The 14421-nt window shown below is 33.3% G+C and overlaps 1 protein-coding gene and 1 long non-coding RNA gene across 4 annotated transcripts in view; one reads left to right on the top strand and one right to left on the bottom strand.

Moving 5' to 3' along the window:
• LOC127842591 (protein SSUH2 homolog) overlaps positions 1-14421 on the bottom strand; it is a 75622-nt gene that overhangs the window by 25810 nt on the left and 35391 nt on the right. The window contains exon 2 of one of the 3 annotated variants that reach the window (XM_052372168.1): positions 5866-6031. The exons of the other annotated variants lie outside the window; for them this stretch is intronic. Within the exon in view, the coding sequence (XP_052228128.1) occupies positions 5866-5897 (32 nt within the window). The 5' untranslated portion in view covers positions 5898-6031. The remainder of the gene's footprint in view (positions 1-5865; positions 6032-14421) is intronic. 3 annotated transcript variants of the gene reach the window in all.
• Positions 12653-14320, top strand: LOC127842598 (uncharacterized). Its single transcript, XR_008031718.1, has 3 exons — positions 12653-12847; positions 13146-13312; positions 13820-14320. It is a non-coding gene; the product is annotated as an uncharacterized LOC127842598 (long non-coding RNA).

Here is a 14421-nt window from a genome sequence, read left to right as displayed (position 1 = left end):
AATATTAAACATGGAAAAACCCTGGAACATTTTCCAGGGTTTGCCAGCCAGCATGGAAAAAAAACGTCCGAATACTCCATGTAATCTTGAAAACCCTGGAAATAAATCCATGGTTTTCCATGGTTTTCCAGATTACATGGAGTATTCGGACGGTATTTATTCCATGCTGGCTGGAAAACCCTGGAAATTGTTCCATGGTAATTATTCTAGGGAGCCTGGAAAACCATGGAAACTATTCCAGGCTATTTCCACATACCATGGACAATTTTCCACCCTTTTTTTTCAATATTGACGCTGGAAAAGGCTGGAAACTTAGTCCGAATACTCCTGCCTCATATTTTCCATGGATTTCCATGGAAAACCCTGGACAAAGTACACCCGGGTCTTATCAGAAAGTTCTGAAATTTGAATCAAGTGCAGCTGTCGTGCAAGGAACAACTTTACGAAGACAAAATCATGAATTTGTCCAATACATAGCTGACAATGTAGACCATAAAATTTTACGCTGGATGGGTCAACCACTTTCCATGGAATGGGAATAATTGCAACCATAACACCAAAAGTTGAAACAAGTCAAATCATTCCGCGCATCAAGGTAACACGTGAAGATGTTCTTGACGTTGGAAAAATAGAAATTCATTTTTACAAACAAAAAAAAACAATATGAACGAAATGATATTCAGAGAGCTGGCAGATTTGACTGACATTGAGACATCTGATGCAGAGTTTGAATTTCTCTTAAAAATCATTCCTCCACTGAAACTGCAGTTCCCAGGATGGTCTAGAATAATGCAAATGGTACAGAATGGAACACATCCAGGAGAGTAATCTATCATGTTTATGCCTATGATTAATATGAGTGCAAGTGAAATGTCTTGTATCTACTCAACATTTCACTTTGTAGCACTGCAATCAAAATCATGGGATACAACACCAGTCCTTACTTTTGACCAACCTTTGTACTGGAAAGCTCTTAGTATAGTCACAAATGAGCCAAGTGAAAGTTAAATCAAATCTGTTGTGTTAAGATTAGGCGGGTTTCACAGTGAGGTGAGCTTCCAAGGCTGCATCGGGAGAGAGTAGAAAACTCAGGTCTGAAAGAACTTTGAGGGACTATATATGCAGAGAATACAGTAGGTCATATGCTTAGTTGAAAAGCTGTAAATAGGGCAGTAAGAGGCCATTCCTTGTAGACGATGCACTGCAATCTGTATTGTTTGAAAACATGAAAGGACAGCAGACTGATCCTCGAGACTTAAACAACAACCCTTCGATTTAGACTGATCCCGGTAATGAGAACGAGGAGGAAACAACCGTCGAAGATGACATATACAAGATCATTTGAAGATGAAAGACATTATGCAAACAGTTCTAAATGAAAAAAAATCCTGACGCACTTATTTATAACAGTACAAGACTTTATATGGAAAGATATGAAAATGTTAAAGCAAACCTGACACAATTTAAAATTGCTAGACTTTGGTTGCAGTATATGGAGATGGTACATGTATATATACTGAAATTGTTTCTTAAGGCAGAAAAAATGGTAAACTGGAGTCTACACCTAAAAGCTATTCAGAAATCGTTGCCCTTTTTCGCGATGGATATCATGTGGTTTGAAGATGTAATCGCTATTGGAGAGGTCTTTTGACAGTTCTAGTGATTAAACAGGTTTTAATGCGAAGCATTAAATCAGTGGGGGGTCTGACGCGAGGACGCGGTATAACGGAAGCTCAGACAGCACATTGGTTACTTTCTGTTCCTGCAACAGCTGCAATAAATCGTGCAATGCAAGACTTTACAGATCAGAAAATGGACACAAGTGAAAGAAGCGAGAATTGAACGAGACGAAAAAGACAAAAACACGCTTGAAGAATTTCTAAATGAGAGGAATCCCTTTTCAGAAGAATCTCATTTAAGAAACATTGAAACAGGTGTTATAGCAGACAAAAAATTTAAATGCAGATATTGCAAAAGAAATGGGACAAAATATATTAAAAACCATGAAGGATCAGATAATACAAGAGTTCAGTTTTAAGAGAAAAAATCAAGTTATAACAATGGGTACAAAAGACAGTGTAAATGTTAATGGTAAGGAGTTGAACGTTGATCCACAACTTTTATTCTAAAGGCTTATAACTGTAGCTGACAGCTCTCAAGATGATGTAGAAGGTATGTTTAAATATGAACTTTCTGGGAATCCATCATCTTTATTCGAACCATCTAGCTTATTACGCGAAGCAGAGAAACCATTACTGGCAAATTCCATATGGAAACAAGGGGTATGTGATGTAGATGAAATTTTAGATGACAATTAACAATACGTGTTGGATGGTGGCTCATTAATAAAAAAGATTCCATGGACCTGTGGAGAGACATTTAACACAATTTGTTTGCACTATACAAACTATGTATTACGGCATAATGGTAGGGCATGTTTTGTAAAATGTGACACATGAGAGGAGAACTAAAGATATTATAGGAGAAGAAATAAAATTTGATGACAAAACTCGGTTCAAGACTAAAAAAATGTCTGTTTTGTCAAATGTTGAAAAACAAACAGAGATTCGATCATTAATCTACTATGTTAACACATTGGGGAGATAGAAATATGTGTTGTCAATGCCAAGAGTGACGTACTGATAGTTGAAACCGCCGTAAAGTATGCCTTAAATGTGCCAACAGTTGTAGAAGGTAAGGACACAGATTTGTTGGTTTTAATATGTTATCATACTGACCAAAATGGAAATAACATGTATTTTACAACAGACCCGAAGAATTACTTGAAAAAGAAAAAGATATGGAATATAAGGACACAAAATGTATAAGCCATATACAATTGCAGACTATTGCCATGTGTTCATGCTTTCAGTGTATTCGATACAACATCACACATATTCAGTATTTGTAAAGGGGAAGTTTTCAAAAAAATGATGATGGATACTCAATTTAAATCGCAGGCAAATGTTTTATCAGTCAGAATTCTTCTCATGATGAAATAGAAAATGCTGGGGAACAATCATTTAAGTGCGTGTATAATGGTAAAAAGAATGAGAAATTAGATAGCTTAAGGTACAGAAAATTCATTACAAAAACAGCAACAGGTACATGTGTTGTACAACTCAAAACTTTACCCCGACGCAAGCAGCTGGAAAATATCACAGCTTTAGAGTGTATCGTCAAGTTAAAACTTTGATTGGACATGAAACAAACCCTCTAGAGTGGCGTAGGTGTAAAGTTATAGTGACAAATTTGTTCCAATAAAGACTGATCTACCTGCTGCACCTGAAAGGTTGTTGAAAATAATTAAATGTAATTGTAAAACAAACTGTGATACAAAGAGATGCTCCTGCAGAAAGCATGGACTTGTGTGTTCTAATGCACACGAAAGTGTTATAACTACCAGAAACGGAGGCAAGTAGCTAATAAGCAGTGAAACAAGCTCTTATTTAATGAAAACTACCAATTTAAACCTAAGAAAACAATCCCTTGAAGTCTAAGATTAGTGTTTACAATAAATTTTGACGAGAGTTAAAAAAGTTTGTTAGTCGGCACAACGCATGCGCAATGATCAACAGAAGTGTGATATTGAAAAGAAATTATCTTTTTTCCTTAGAAATGCATGTGTTTTGAAAATGTTGACATTTGTGTAATGTAATGTATGTTAGGTGTAATTATGTTAAGTATATTATGTATCAAATTGATTATATAGATTTGAAACTTAACATTCATATACACTGTATTAAAGATATTAACTTAACTATAACTGCATGGTCTCCACTAAACGTTATATGGGTTGAAAGCTGAAAGCAGGGCAGATTGTATTTTGGCTTTATCCAGATATTTTGTCTTTTGAAATGAAACCAATTATTTTTGACAAGATATAAGAGTTTTTTTTATAAATAAGTGTTTTCTGATATAGATGAAAACAATATTTGAATGTTATTAACATGAAGTATTTAACTGATCATTTATCACAAAGTTTTAATAGAAATTCTCATAAAAAAGAAGTCTTGATTTTTATGTAAGTGGGTGGGGTATTGTTATATTTAACGGCAGATTAAAAAAAGTACCTGTTGTATTTTAATATTTTTTACATGCAGATATGTTATCTGAATATATCACATGTGTCAAAATAAAGGTGACATACTTTATTCCATGTGTAGTCATTTTATACTAGTTTTTGTTCTGATAAAAGGATTCCAAAGATATTTTCTGTTGAAAACCGGTGCCCTTAAGCATAACCCGTTTTCATAAAGTTCCAATTGGCTGCTGTCTTTGATAACCAGCGATTGACCCATCAGAGTTTTACTTGTTCTCTACTACAGTATTTATATGATATGTTCATCAGAATGCACACCATACTCTTTAAAACAAAACTTCTTTGTGTTAAAACAGGCAGTTGCCTTCCAAAATTGATATTGTGACCTTCAATTTGATTTTGACCTTAACCTCAAGTATGACAACTAAAAATGATAAAATGCATTGATCTAATGTCAATAAGTTACAGGAGTATTTATGTTTCAATTCTCAATCATATATTTCGAGAAGTGAAATTTACGATTTTCCTCTATTTCTATATAGTTAATGGCAGCCATCTCGGAAGCCACTCTGGCTGTTACCTTGGTAACCAGATATTGTTTTACTTCCAGCTGAGAAACAAGTTTTACTTGTACTCTACTACCGTAAAGATTGTTATATCAAAATGCACCATTTACTCTGGCAAACTGAACTTCTGTGTGGTAAAATGGGTAATTTTCTTCATAATTTGACCTTTGACCTTTAATATGACCTTGACCTCAAGTATGTTAACGACAGGTGATAAAATTTTCTAATCTAATGCCAATAAGTCACACGAGTAATACTATTACTAATCATACCTTTCAAAAAGTGATATTTCTGATTTTACCCCTGATCTTAACTTATGGCGACCATCTTGGACGCCATCTTAGATTCTGAGGTTGCCCGGATGGAAATTTTTGGGAACTTTGTGAATTCAGAATCTACAAGCTATAAAATTTCAGAAAATCTAAGTTTCAAATCTGTTCTAACTTTGTCCGGGTTAAGACTGATTTTGGGTTCTACAGCCTCTACTAATAGCTATGATACTTTAGGAGTAAAATTGACCAAAACACAACACTTAACCAAATTTTCAATTTTATAAGTATAAAAGGGGCCATCATTCTGTCAAAATGCAAGTCAGAGCTACATAACTTTGCCTGCATAGTCCCCTTATGATAGTTAGTAATTGTTGAAGTATGAAAGCAATAGCTTTGATATTTTAGGAATAAAGTGAACCAAACACAAAACTTAACCAAATTTTAAATTTTTTAAGTATAAAAAGGGGCATAACTCTAAAAATATTACCTGACATAGTTATGCACCTTGACCTACACAATTGTCTTGTTGCCATAAAGAAGCGGTCCAAGTTTGAGTTAATTATCTTTGATAGTGTGAAAGTTATTTGACTTTATAAAAAACTTTAACCAACGCCGACGCTGGGGCGAGTAGTATAGCTCTCTTTTTTCTTCTAAAAAGTCGAGCTTATAAAGCTAATATCATAACAAGGAAGCTAATTGATTTTTTCCTTTAAATAAGACACAAAATTAAATAGTGTACACAAGCTAGTGAACATAGGTACATTTTGGTGCAATAATATTAAATATATATCATGTAAAGCCCACAATTGAGAAAACATGATGCTAGAAAAGTGCATAAAAACCAAGCAGGCAATTAATTCTCCTAAACACAACAGTTTCCATTTGAAGATTACAATAAAGAGTCTTCTGCATTAATATGTTACCTCTAAATAATATTTTTTTTAAGTTTTTAATGTATAAAAAGGTTGAAAAATAATGTCCCAACCTTGATCCAAGTATTGGTTTCTTCTCATCCATCTCTTTAAACAGCTTAGGCCCTCTTTAAACCAAGCAACTTTATACCAACTATCCTGCCTTCAATCTACCAGTAGGTAAACAACTAAACTGCAGCCTGTTTAGGACTGTGAAGATGAAGACGTGGTTATAAAAAGCTGAAATGTAACTTTAACTCTTTTGAACCCGGCTGAAAAAATGTGTTAAAATCATACAACCAGGAAGTTTGGCACTCTGCAAAATGTACGAGCTATCTTATTTCAGGCAGATATTTAGTATTCATTTTGTTCATGACTTTAAAAGGCTATTATACATTTTTGTATTTTTTCTAATCTGTTACACATAAGTTTTTAAGGTAAACTTTACACAATGACTTAACCAACCACACATAATGTTAGGAACATAATAATTTAAGTAGGCCTTTTCTAAATATGATTAGGTCTTGTGACTTTGATACTGCTACAGTGACCCCAGATAAATTTAGGTATTACAGCTGGATACTGCATGAGGTGTGTTAATATTATCTTACAATATTATTTCAATATCAACTTACATTTGCACCCTTAACAAAACATACTTCGCCACAGACAAGTCCACAATATACATGCTACAGTTTAAACAGTAGACACAAGACAAAGGGCCATAATTTAGGCAAATCTAGTTGCCGCTAAAATATATTACTTGTCTACGTACACATTAAGGTCATCCATAGTTGGTTTCAATTGAAAAAAATTCAGAAATCCGCAAAGCAGTTAGAGAATTTTGGGACTATATATTCCACAACGCAGTTAGAGGATTTCAAATTTTGAAACAAACATAATTTTGGAACTATATATTCCATACAGAAAAACAAACATTAAAAGACTCTGTTTATGCCGACACTCGATCATCGCAGCCATTACATTCCTTCCTTTCTTACCATCATCTACACAGTCATTAAATGTATTGCCCTATAAAAGTTGGAACGTGATCCACCCAGTAGCTAAAGAGGAAGTGAAATTAAGTGACTTTTTTTTAGAACAAGCACATCCACATAGTAAAACAGTAAATCTTAGCAACCAATCAGAATGGCTGATACTATAAGACAATTGTACATGAAACAGATTACTGCTGGGAGGTACGTATAGCCAGTATTTTGTCAAAACACTGCAAATTTAAATGCAGTTTTTCGTTATGTCAAAGAATTCACATGTAACTATAGATTGAAATATAACACATGTGTGTTTTTGTATTTGTTTACTTTCAAAATTATGTATTCATTAATAAGAGGGCTGATATTAAGGGAAGATATGCTAGAAAAAAATTCAAAAATGTCTTTTATTAATGGCTGTATTTGAGTTTGTATTATTGATGCATGCACATTTTCTATACTTTAGTAAGCGCTATAAAGCAGGCCCGTAGCCAGGGTTTTGAAAAGGGGGGTGCGAATTTTCCCATCAACGAATGTTATTGAGCAACGAAGTGATGTTCCCCTCCTGCAATCAGGGGTTTGAAGGTCCTCCCCCTAAAAACATTTTGAAAATGAAACATAAAACACTGCATTCTGGTGACCTTTTATCTGTATCTAGAGACTGAACTTATAGAGCGTTTTATATGCAATTTCCCTTTCATGGACCATACTCAGTGACTGATTGACATGTATATGATTTAACATACATGTATTTCCCATTACCATTTTTCATTTACCATCTTTATTGACCAGTAACGGAAATACACTATATTATACGGCCTTTAACCCGACACTAGTATGCGCGCACATACTTTGTTTACACTTATGCAACAACACATTTATAGAAAGTAAAATTAACAATAAGAACAGGGTTTTTTTATATGATTTTGGGGAAAGTGCCTGGCCTTTTTTTGAGGGGAAGAAAATAGTGCAAAAGGCCGGAGTTTGATGAAAAAATTGAGCAAAACACCGGATTTGGGGGAAAATAAGGAAAGTCTTTATTAATCAATTTACATATTTTACTGTTTTTAAAGCAAATTGAATGCAACAGATAATTTAATTATGCAGTATTTTTCTATTTTTCTGTTTTCTACACTGGATCAGGTTAACTTATATCTTTAAAGGTTAAACAAACAAAAACAAAATTGGGGGGGGAATGAAATCTAGGGGAAAATTAACCAACTGAGAGAAAAAAATCAGGGGGGAAAAGGCAGTTTTTCTGCGGATCACAAAGAAGGAAAAAAACCTGAACAAGGATAGAAAATATCATTATTTATTGGAATCTGGATAAAATTAGTGTATGTTACCATTCCAAAATTTTACCATTCATAAGTCAAGCAAATTAAAAGGACATATTTGACTTTTTTCAAAACAATTGTTTGTCTGCTACCATAAATAGTGCCAGAGGCATAGCATTGCTCTAAATGTGCTAAAAGTGTATTGTACAAAAAAACACTGTTTAACAAAACTGGGTCATCTCTTATATGCATCAATACCAGGGTGCAGGATCACGTGACTTTGTTAATGGAAGTCAACACACCGTCAAGTGATGCTTTTTTCCAAATAATTTTGTAAAACAATTTTTCTTAAGAATTTCAACTAGTGCATAAAAGATAGATTTTTAAGCTGTGCATGTCAATGTGAAATACATCAGAATTACTTTAAATAATAAGCATGTGCTCTTTTTTCAATTTTTTTATTTATACTGCACAAATATCCTTCACGCAAATTGAATTTTTGTCACCGATTTCACCGATATTCTCAAGGATCGGCTTAAACTGCAAGAAAAACTATCTTTTATGCACTAAAGATCTTTGCAAATGTATTTCAATAACATGACATATTTGTAAAAATACAGTTAGGTTTACCTGAAAACCAAGCTGATTCTGCACCCTGAATACTAAACAGAAACAAAATGGTATAACTGGTTACTTATACTTTTGTCAACTATTAAAAAAAAAATCAGAAACATATAAATCTTAAGGCTTCATAAAGACCCTATAACCACAAACTACTGGCTCTTTGGTCTCAAAGTCCTTAACAGTATTTACCAGGACATTGAAAAAAAGGATGTATTTGCCCATTATGCTCAAGATCCGTCACAATTAATGAACATTAAACATTAACGTCAACCTGATCAAATGTTATAACGGTTTAAATTCATTATAACAGCATAGATCCTCTCACATGTTGCTGTCAAAACTTCTATTGATTTCAGCAATTCTAAGGTTAAAAATTGTAAATAAAAATCTCGGTCTATCTTGGAAATGACTTCATAGAGAAATTTAATTATATGGTGACCTGTTGGTAGCCTATTGAATTCAACATTATTGTAACGCTTAAATACGAAGACTCACTGGATACAGGGAAAAGATAAATAACCGTTTTTGCGTCGAATAAAGTTGGGTGCAATTTATCGTACACATTTTTTTTTACTTGTCAAAAAACATTGGGTGGAAACGCACCCAACGCACCCCCCCCCTGGCTACAGGTATGTAAAGGTCACCTCTAGCCCACATATTTGATAAGAACACAAGTAATGCTCATGAAACAGTTTTGCGAACATAAAAGCAGACTTGAATATTGAAGTTCCTCTGCCTCTGGTAACAATGTCAGCATATTCCCAAGTAGCCTGAAAATGTGATGTCATACCCTAACCATCTTGTTTAACTAGTGGCAAAAAGGGCCACCTTGTATTACATTAAGGTGTAGCTCAATATTACCAGAAAAGATTACATTTTATGGAAATAATGTTGCATTTTATTGCAAACATACAAAAATTATATTTTTTCTACATCTGTGAAATTTTAGGGATCAGATTTGACCTCACTAAAATGGTGACCACACCTTAATAAATCCTAAATATTTTTTTCGCTGAGGTAAAATACAGTCTTAAATTGAATAGTGTAACTTTTCTTTAAAAAAAACACCCTTCCCGATGATGTATAACACTTAAAGTTTGATGAAAGAGAAAATTTAGCCTGTCTGTGTTACCTCTGGTGGGTATCAGGTCCGTTCCCCCTAGTTACACGTATGCCCTGGGTCCGTTTGCCCTGGGTTCGTTCGCCCTATATTATCATTTGCATATCGGGGTATGAACAGTTGATTGTTCACACATATAAGCAAGTTTAAACATTAAGTTTCCATTAATTAATATAGAAAGCAAGTAGTGAAAATTACTGGCCTTTGTTACAAACACGCTTACGAGTTAAAGAGCGCCGTCTTGATTTTTCACACATGTAAGCAAGTTTGTACCTTAGATTTCATCATTTAAATTAATATAATAAGCAATTAGGGAATATTACTGGCCTTTGTTACAAATACGCTTACAAGTTAAAGAGCGCCGTCTTTTATATTTCGGTAACACTTTTTTGTTTGATGTGTTCGGAATAACCTAACTGTGAATTATCCCAGTATATAAAATGGAGCTCAAATGTCTGGTTCTATTATTTCAAAAATGAATAATGTGATGTGCATTTCGTGCAATTTGGAGGTACGACCTAGACAACATGCGGTTACATTTGACGTTTGTGAACGTTGGCAGCATCGGCTTTGTGGAACTGGTTAGTTTAATTTAATTTGTCAATTGTATATAATAAAAACATATCGTACGTACTTTTTCTATATATTTTAATGTTCCTGGAGGTTTTCATTATTTCCATTTAATGTAACTGGTAATGGGATCTTCATTTACGTAAGATAAATTATTTAGTTCTTAATAATTAATCATTCTGTCCATTACGGTCTTAGTGAATGTTGTCTCTATCGTATTTCATTTTCAATTAGCATTAAATGCTACCATTCTTCGACTTATGCGAATTAGCGTTAAGCGCTAATATTCTTTGATCTATAATAGATGTAAATAATTAAAGAAGCTTACGTTTGCGTTCATTTGGTATACAATTGAGATTGGAATTTGCTACTCGCTCTCTTATCTTACTACCCTTGCAAAAAGTTAACCCACTTTCATACCAAAACACACTTAAACCAACATAAAACTGTGTTTTTTCTAAGTTTTTCTGAGCGGAAGTTGGTTTTTGCTAATAAAAGCGAGTTTTATGTGAGCTAAACTGTGCTTAACTGAGTTTAAAGTTGGTTTTTTAAAGTAGATGTGTGTTATAGCGAGTTTTTTTGCTGCAAGAAGTTGGTTTTTTATGTGTCAAAAGTGAGTCTTTTTATTTATGAGTTGGTTTATGTGTGTTTAAGTGTGTCTTTTTGTTTCATAAGCGAGTCTTTTACAACAGAAGTGGATCTTTTTATAAACAGAAGTGGGTTTAAGCGAGTTTAAGTTGGTCTTTTTGTAAATAATGTTAAAGCCGCAACAAGGCTAAAAGACTCACTTTAACACACTTTTCAATAAGTTGGTCTTTTGTTTATTAACATAACTCAACAATAAAACAATAATTCTTCAACTAGGTCTTTGTTTCATGTTTATAGCCATATATTATCAAGGTGATTTGTAAAGGGGCTTTTTTACAGCTTGTTTGCCATTGCACCTTTTGTACACTTGTGGGTTCCCCATAATTTTAAGGAAATATTGGATAAAAATTGCTCTTTCAGAACATCACAGGTTCACAGATACTATAAAAATGTTAAAATGTTCAAACTTAGTTTTATACCTGAATATGAAATTGTTTGTCTTTCACTTTGAAGCAATACATAAATATTAAATATATTATAAGAACAATCACACATCTATAAAAATGTGAATACTTCCATTTAATTCATGTTCTTTGGAGAATTCAAGAGACTTACAGTGTGTTTTTTTATTCATTTTTTTGAGGGGAAGGGTGACACTGTTTCTATAATAAATAAAACTAGTTTCAGTGTGAAAGTGTTGATTAATATATGGAAACTTATGTGGGCTTGCCAGCATCAATTATATCTCCTCAACATAAAAACAATAACTATTTTAACTTTCTTATACTGATATTTAACCCCAATACAATTAATGTCTACCACATTGACCTTTAACATACAATTTAAAAGGCAATAAAAATAAATAATATTTATTTACACCATTCAGCATGTTATATTGAAATATTCACAATTGAATATAATATGCTAAGGGTGCTGTGTATTATTCAATAAATACATATATGTTGGTGTTGAAATCAGTAGATATTTCTCAGATTTAGTAATTGGCTGACACACATAAGAGATTAGCCCCCCCCCCCCCCCCCCATTAAATCATAAACATTAATCCTTATCACAGTATCAGTGCTTGATTGGCTGAGCCACCATCTATTTGAAAACAAGCGACTTTGATTTGCTGGAGACAGGAAGTTATGTTTTAAAAACAAAGGGGGTTTTCATCAACTGACTTTGAGCTTTAAGGTATAATTGAGTAACATTAAGACTTATAATTCTAGCTTAAAATGTCTTGAATAACTTTCAGCATGAAGTATTGTGTGGTGAAAACAATGTACTTACTACAATGTGTAAATCAACAATAAGTTTGTTGCAAAGGAGATTCAAAGTGGATGGTTAAAGTGATATGGTCTCATAATTCATCAACTGCCTGTTATCTTGGAATACTGAAGAACAGTTGTTTTAGGTTTGTATTTTCATTTTAACATCACTTTTTTATTTAGTTTTATATTGAATTAATTATGACCATTATCATATTTATGTATTGTCACTGGGAAAAGTAAATGGATAAGTATAAATTTAATGCAATTATAAGGAAAAACAACACCATTTGAATAATTATGGCTGTATTTTATGATTATTGTCATCTTATTTATACCTATTTCTGGTCATTAATGAACAGATTTCTTTCCCACATATTCAATGAAAACTTTTATATTTTAAATTTGAAGGTTAAACTCCCAAGATGAAATTTACATTGATTGGAAGATTCTTTGGATAGAATATTCCTGCCAAAAGACAGCAGAAGGGGGACTAACTGATGTATGGATTTTGACACCAGATTTTACCCTGCACGAGCAGGCCAACTTGAGGAGATCAGGAGTGGGAAAACCGAGCCCTGTCCTTGACCAAGAAAAGTTGGATTTGTTGAGAGGTAAAACTATACAGGTTTTAGCATTTGAATGGCGTCACACTTCCGACCAGTCCACACAGCCAGATGAGACCACATATCTTGGTACATTTTCAAACAGTATTTTCTACCACACGTAATATCTTTTAATTATTTATGACAAGCGTTAAGTCACATGTGATCACAGGATATAAATTGCAAAAATAAACAAACAAAAACAACAAGCAAACAAACTTGTTTTGATTTAAATTAATAATATTTATAGTAACAAGATATACCATAACAGCAATATTTATCACTTACATTATAAAATATCTTTCAGGACCTGATCTCAAATGAGATCATACACAAGACGCACCTCGCAAAGGCCATGACAGTATAGTTTTCAGACCTGATCAGCTGGTGACTGCTCTATGAAGTGTTGTTCAACCTACCCTAAGGGGGAGATTCGAGAGGGTCTCCTGATTGCTGAACACTACGCCATGGTTGGTATGATTCTTTTTTTTAGGGAAAAAAGGGGATTTATTTATATAGGTGTTCTACTGCCTCAATATTCATTTTGAAACAAACATAATGCAATTAATTCAAATTTGACTCCAGCACATAATCTGTCTTGCGTTAATTTAATACTACTGCTCAAATTTAAGAGTTACTAAAAATTGTGTTTGTGTATAAAAAAGTTTTGAGAATTTAACACATAGGCAGACAAAAATAACCTCAGTATAAAGTTAACGATCAAGCTCTCATTTTGAACGATATAAAAAATTCAAGCAACAGTAATTTGTCTCCTTGTTTCAAAAACCTCTTTTGAAATCCTTCTAATGTAGATGATGTTAAAATGCGATATCTGAACTGATGATATTGATGTAAAAGTTTATTCCACCAAAATCAAGTCATTCAGATCAGACTTGATTTGGGTGGAATAAACTTCTACATGTTTTTTTAATAATGTAATGTACAGTAAAATCCTGCATTGATTGTTCATATACATTTCAGATGTCATCTCCAAAAAGTTTGCCCTGCCCATATCAACAGTGGAAGAGAACATGAGATGGGCCTTGAGGAGGCTTCGTGTCATGTACTGCGGGGAGAATATATAAACTGTGCAGTGCTGAGCAATATGTTCCTTTGTTCATATGTGTAAATATGTGTAAAGGGCTATTCCAGGAAAAGATAGGATGAAGGATTCCTTAATGGCGTCATTTTATAAATCCGGTACCACCAATACAGTTAAAAACAATTATTATTAATTTTATCCTCTGTATCACCCCTCACTAACTGAAACTGTATATATCATGGTTCATACCCTTCCTCCCATTTTTACCTGTGGTAGTCCTAAGAGGAGAATGTTATTCATTTTAATTTATTATGTTAAATGTGCTCGCATATTGTGATAATGTTTCTTGGGTAGATGTTTTCCTGGTTTTGTTAAAAATGCACTGTAAAAATGTTCACATTATTTGTTTTTTTAATATAAACATATTTTTTGGCAAATTGTGTGTGTCTTTTCTTTTTAATCACATGGGGCTTGTAATGATCTGTTGTGATTTTATCTCAAATACCCTTTTTACCATAAAGGTGTAAATATATTTTTTTAC

The sequence above is a fragment of the Dreissena polymorpha genome, chromosome 8 (genome assembly GCF_020536995.1).
Source record: "Dreissena polymorpha isolate Duluth1 chromosome 8, UMN_Dpol_1.0, whole genome shotgun sequence".
Classification (NCBI taxonomy): Eukaryota; Metazoa; Mollusca; class Bivalvia; order Myida; family Dreissenidae; genus Dreissena; species Dreissena polymorpha.
The sequence above is the reverse complement of the archived record's forward strand: the minus strand, read 5'-3'. Positions and strand labels throughout refer to the sequence as shown.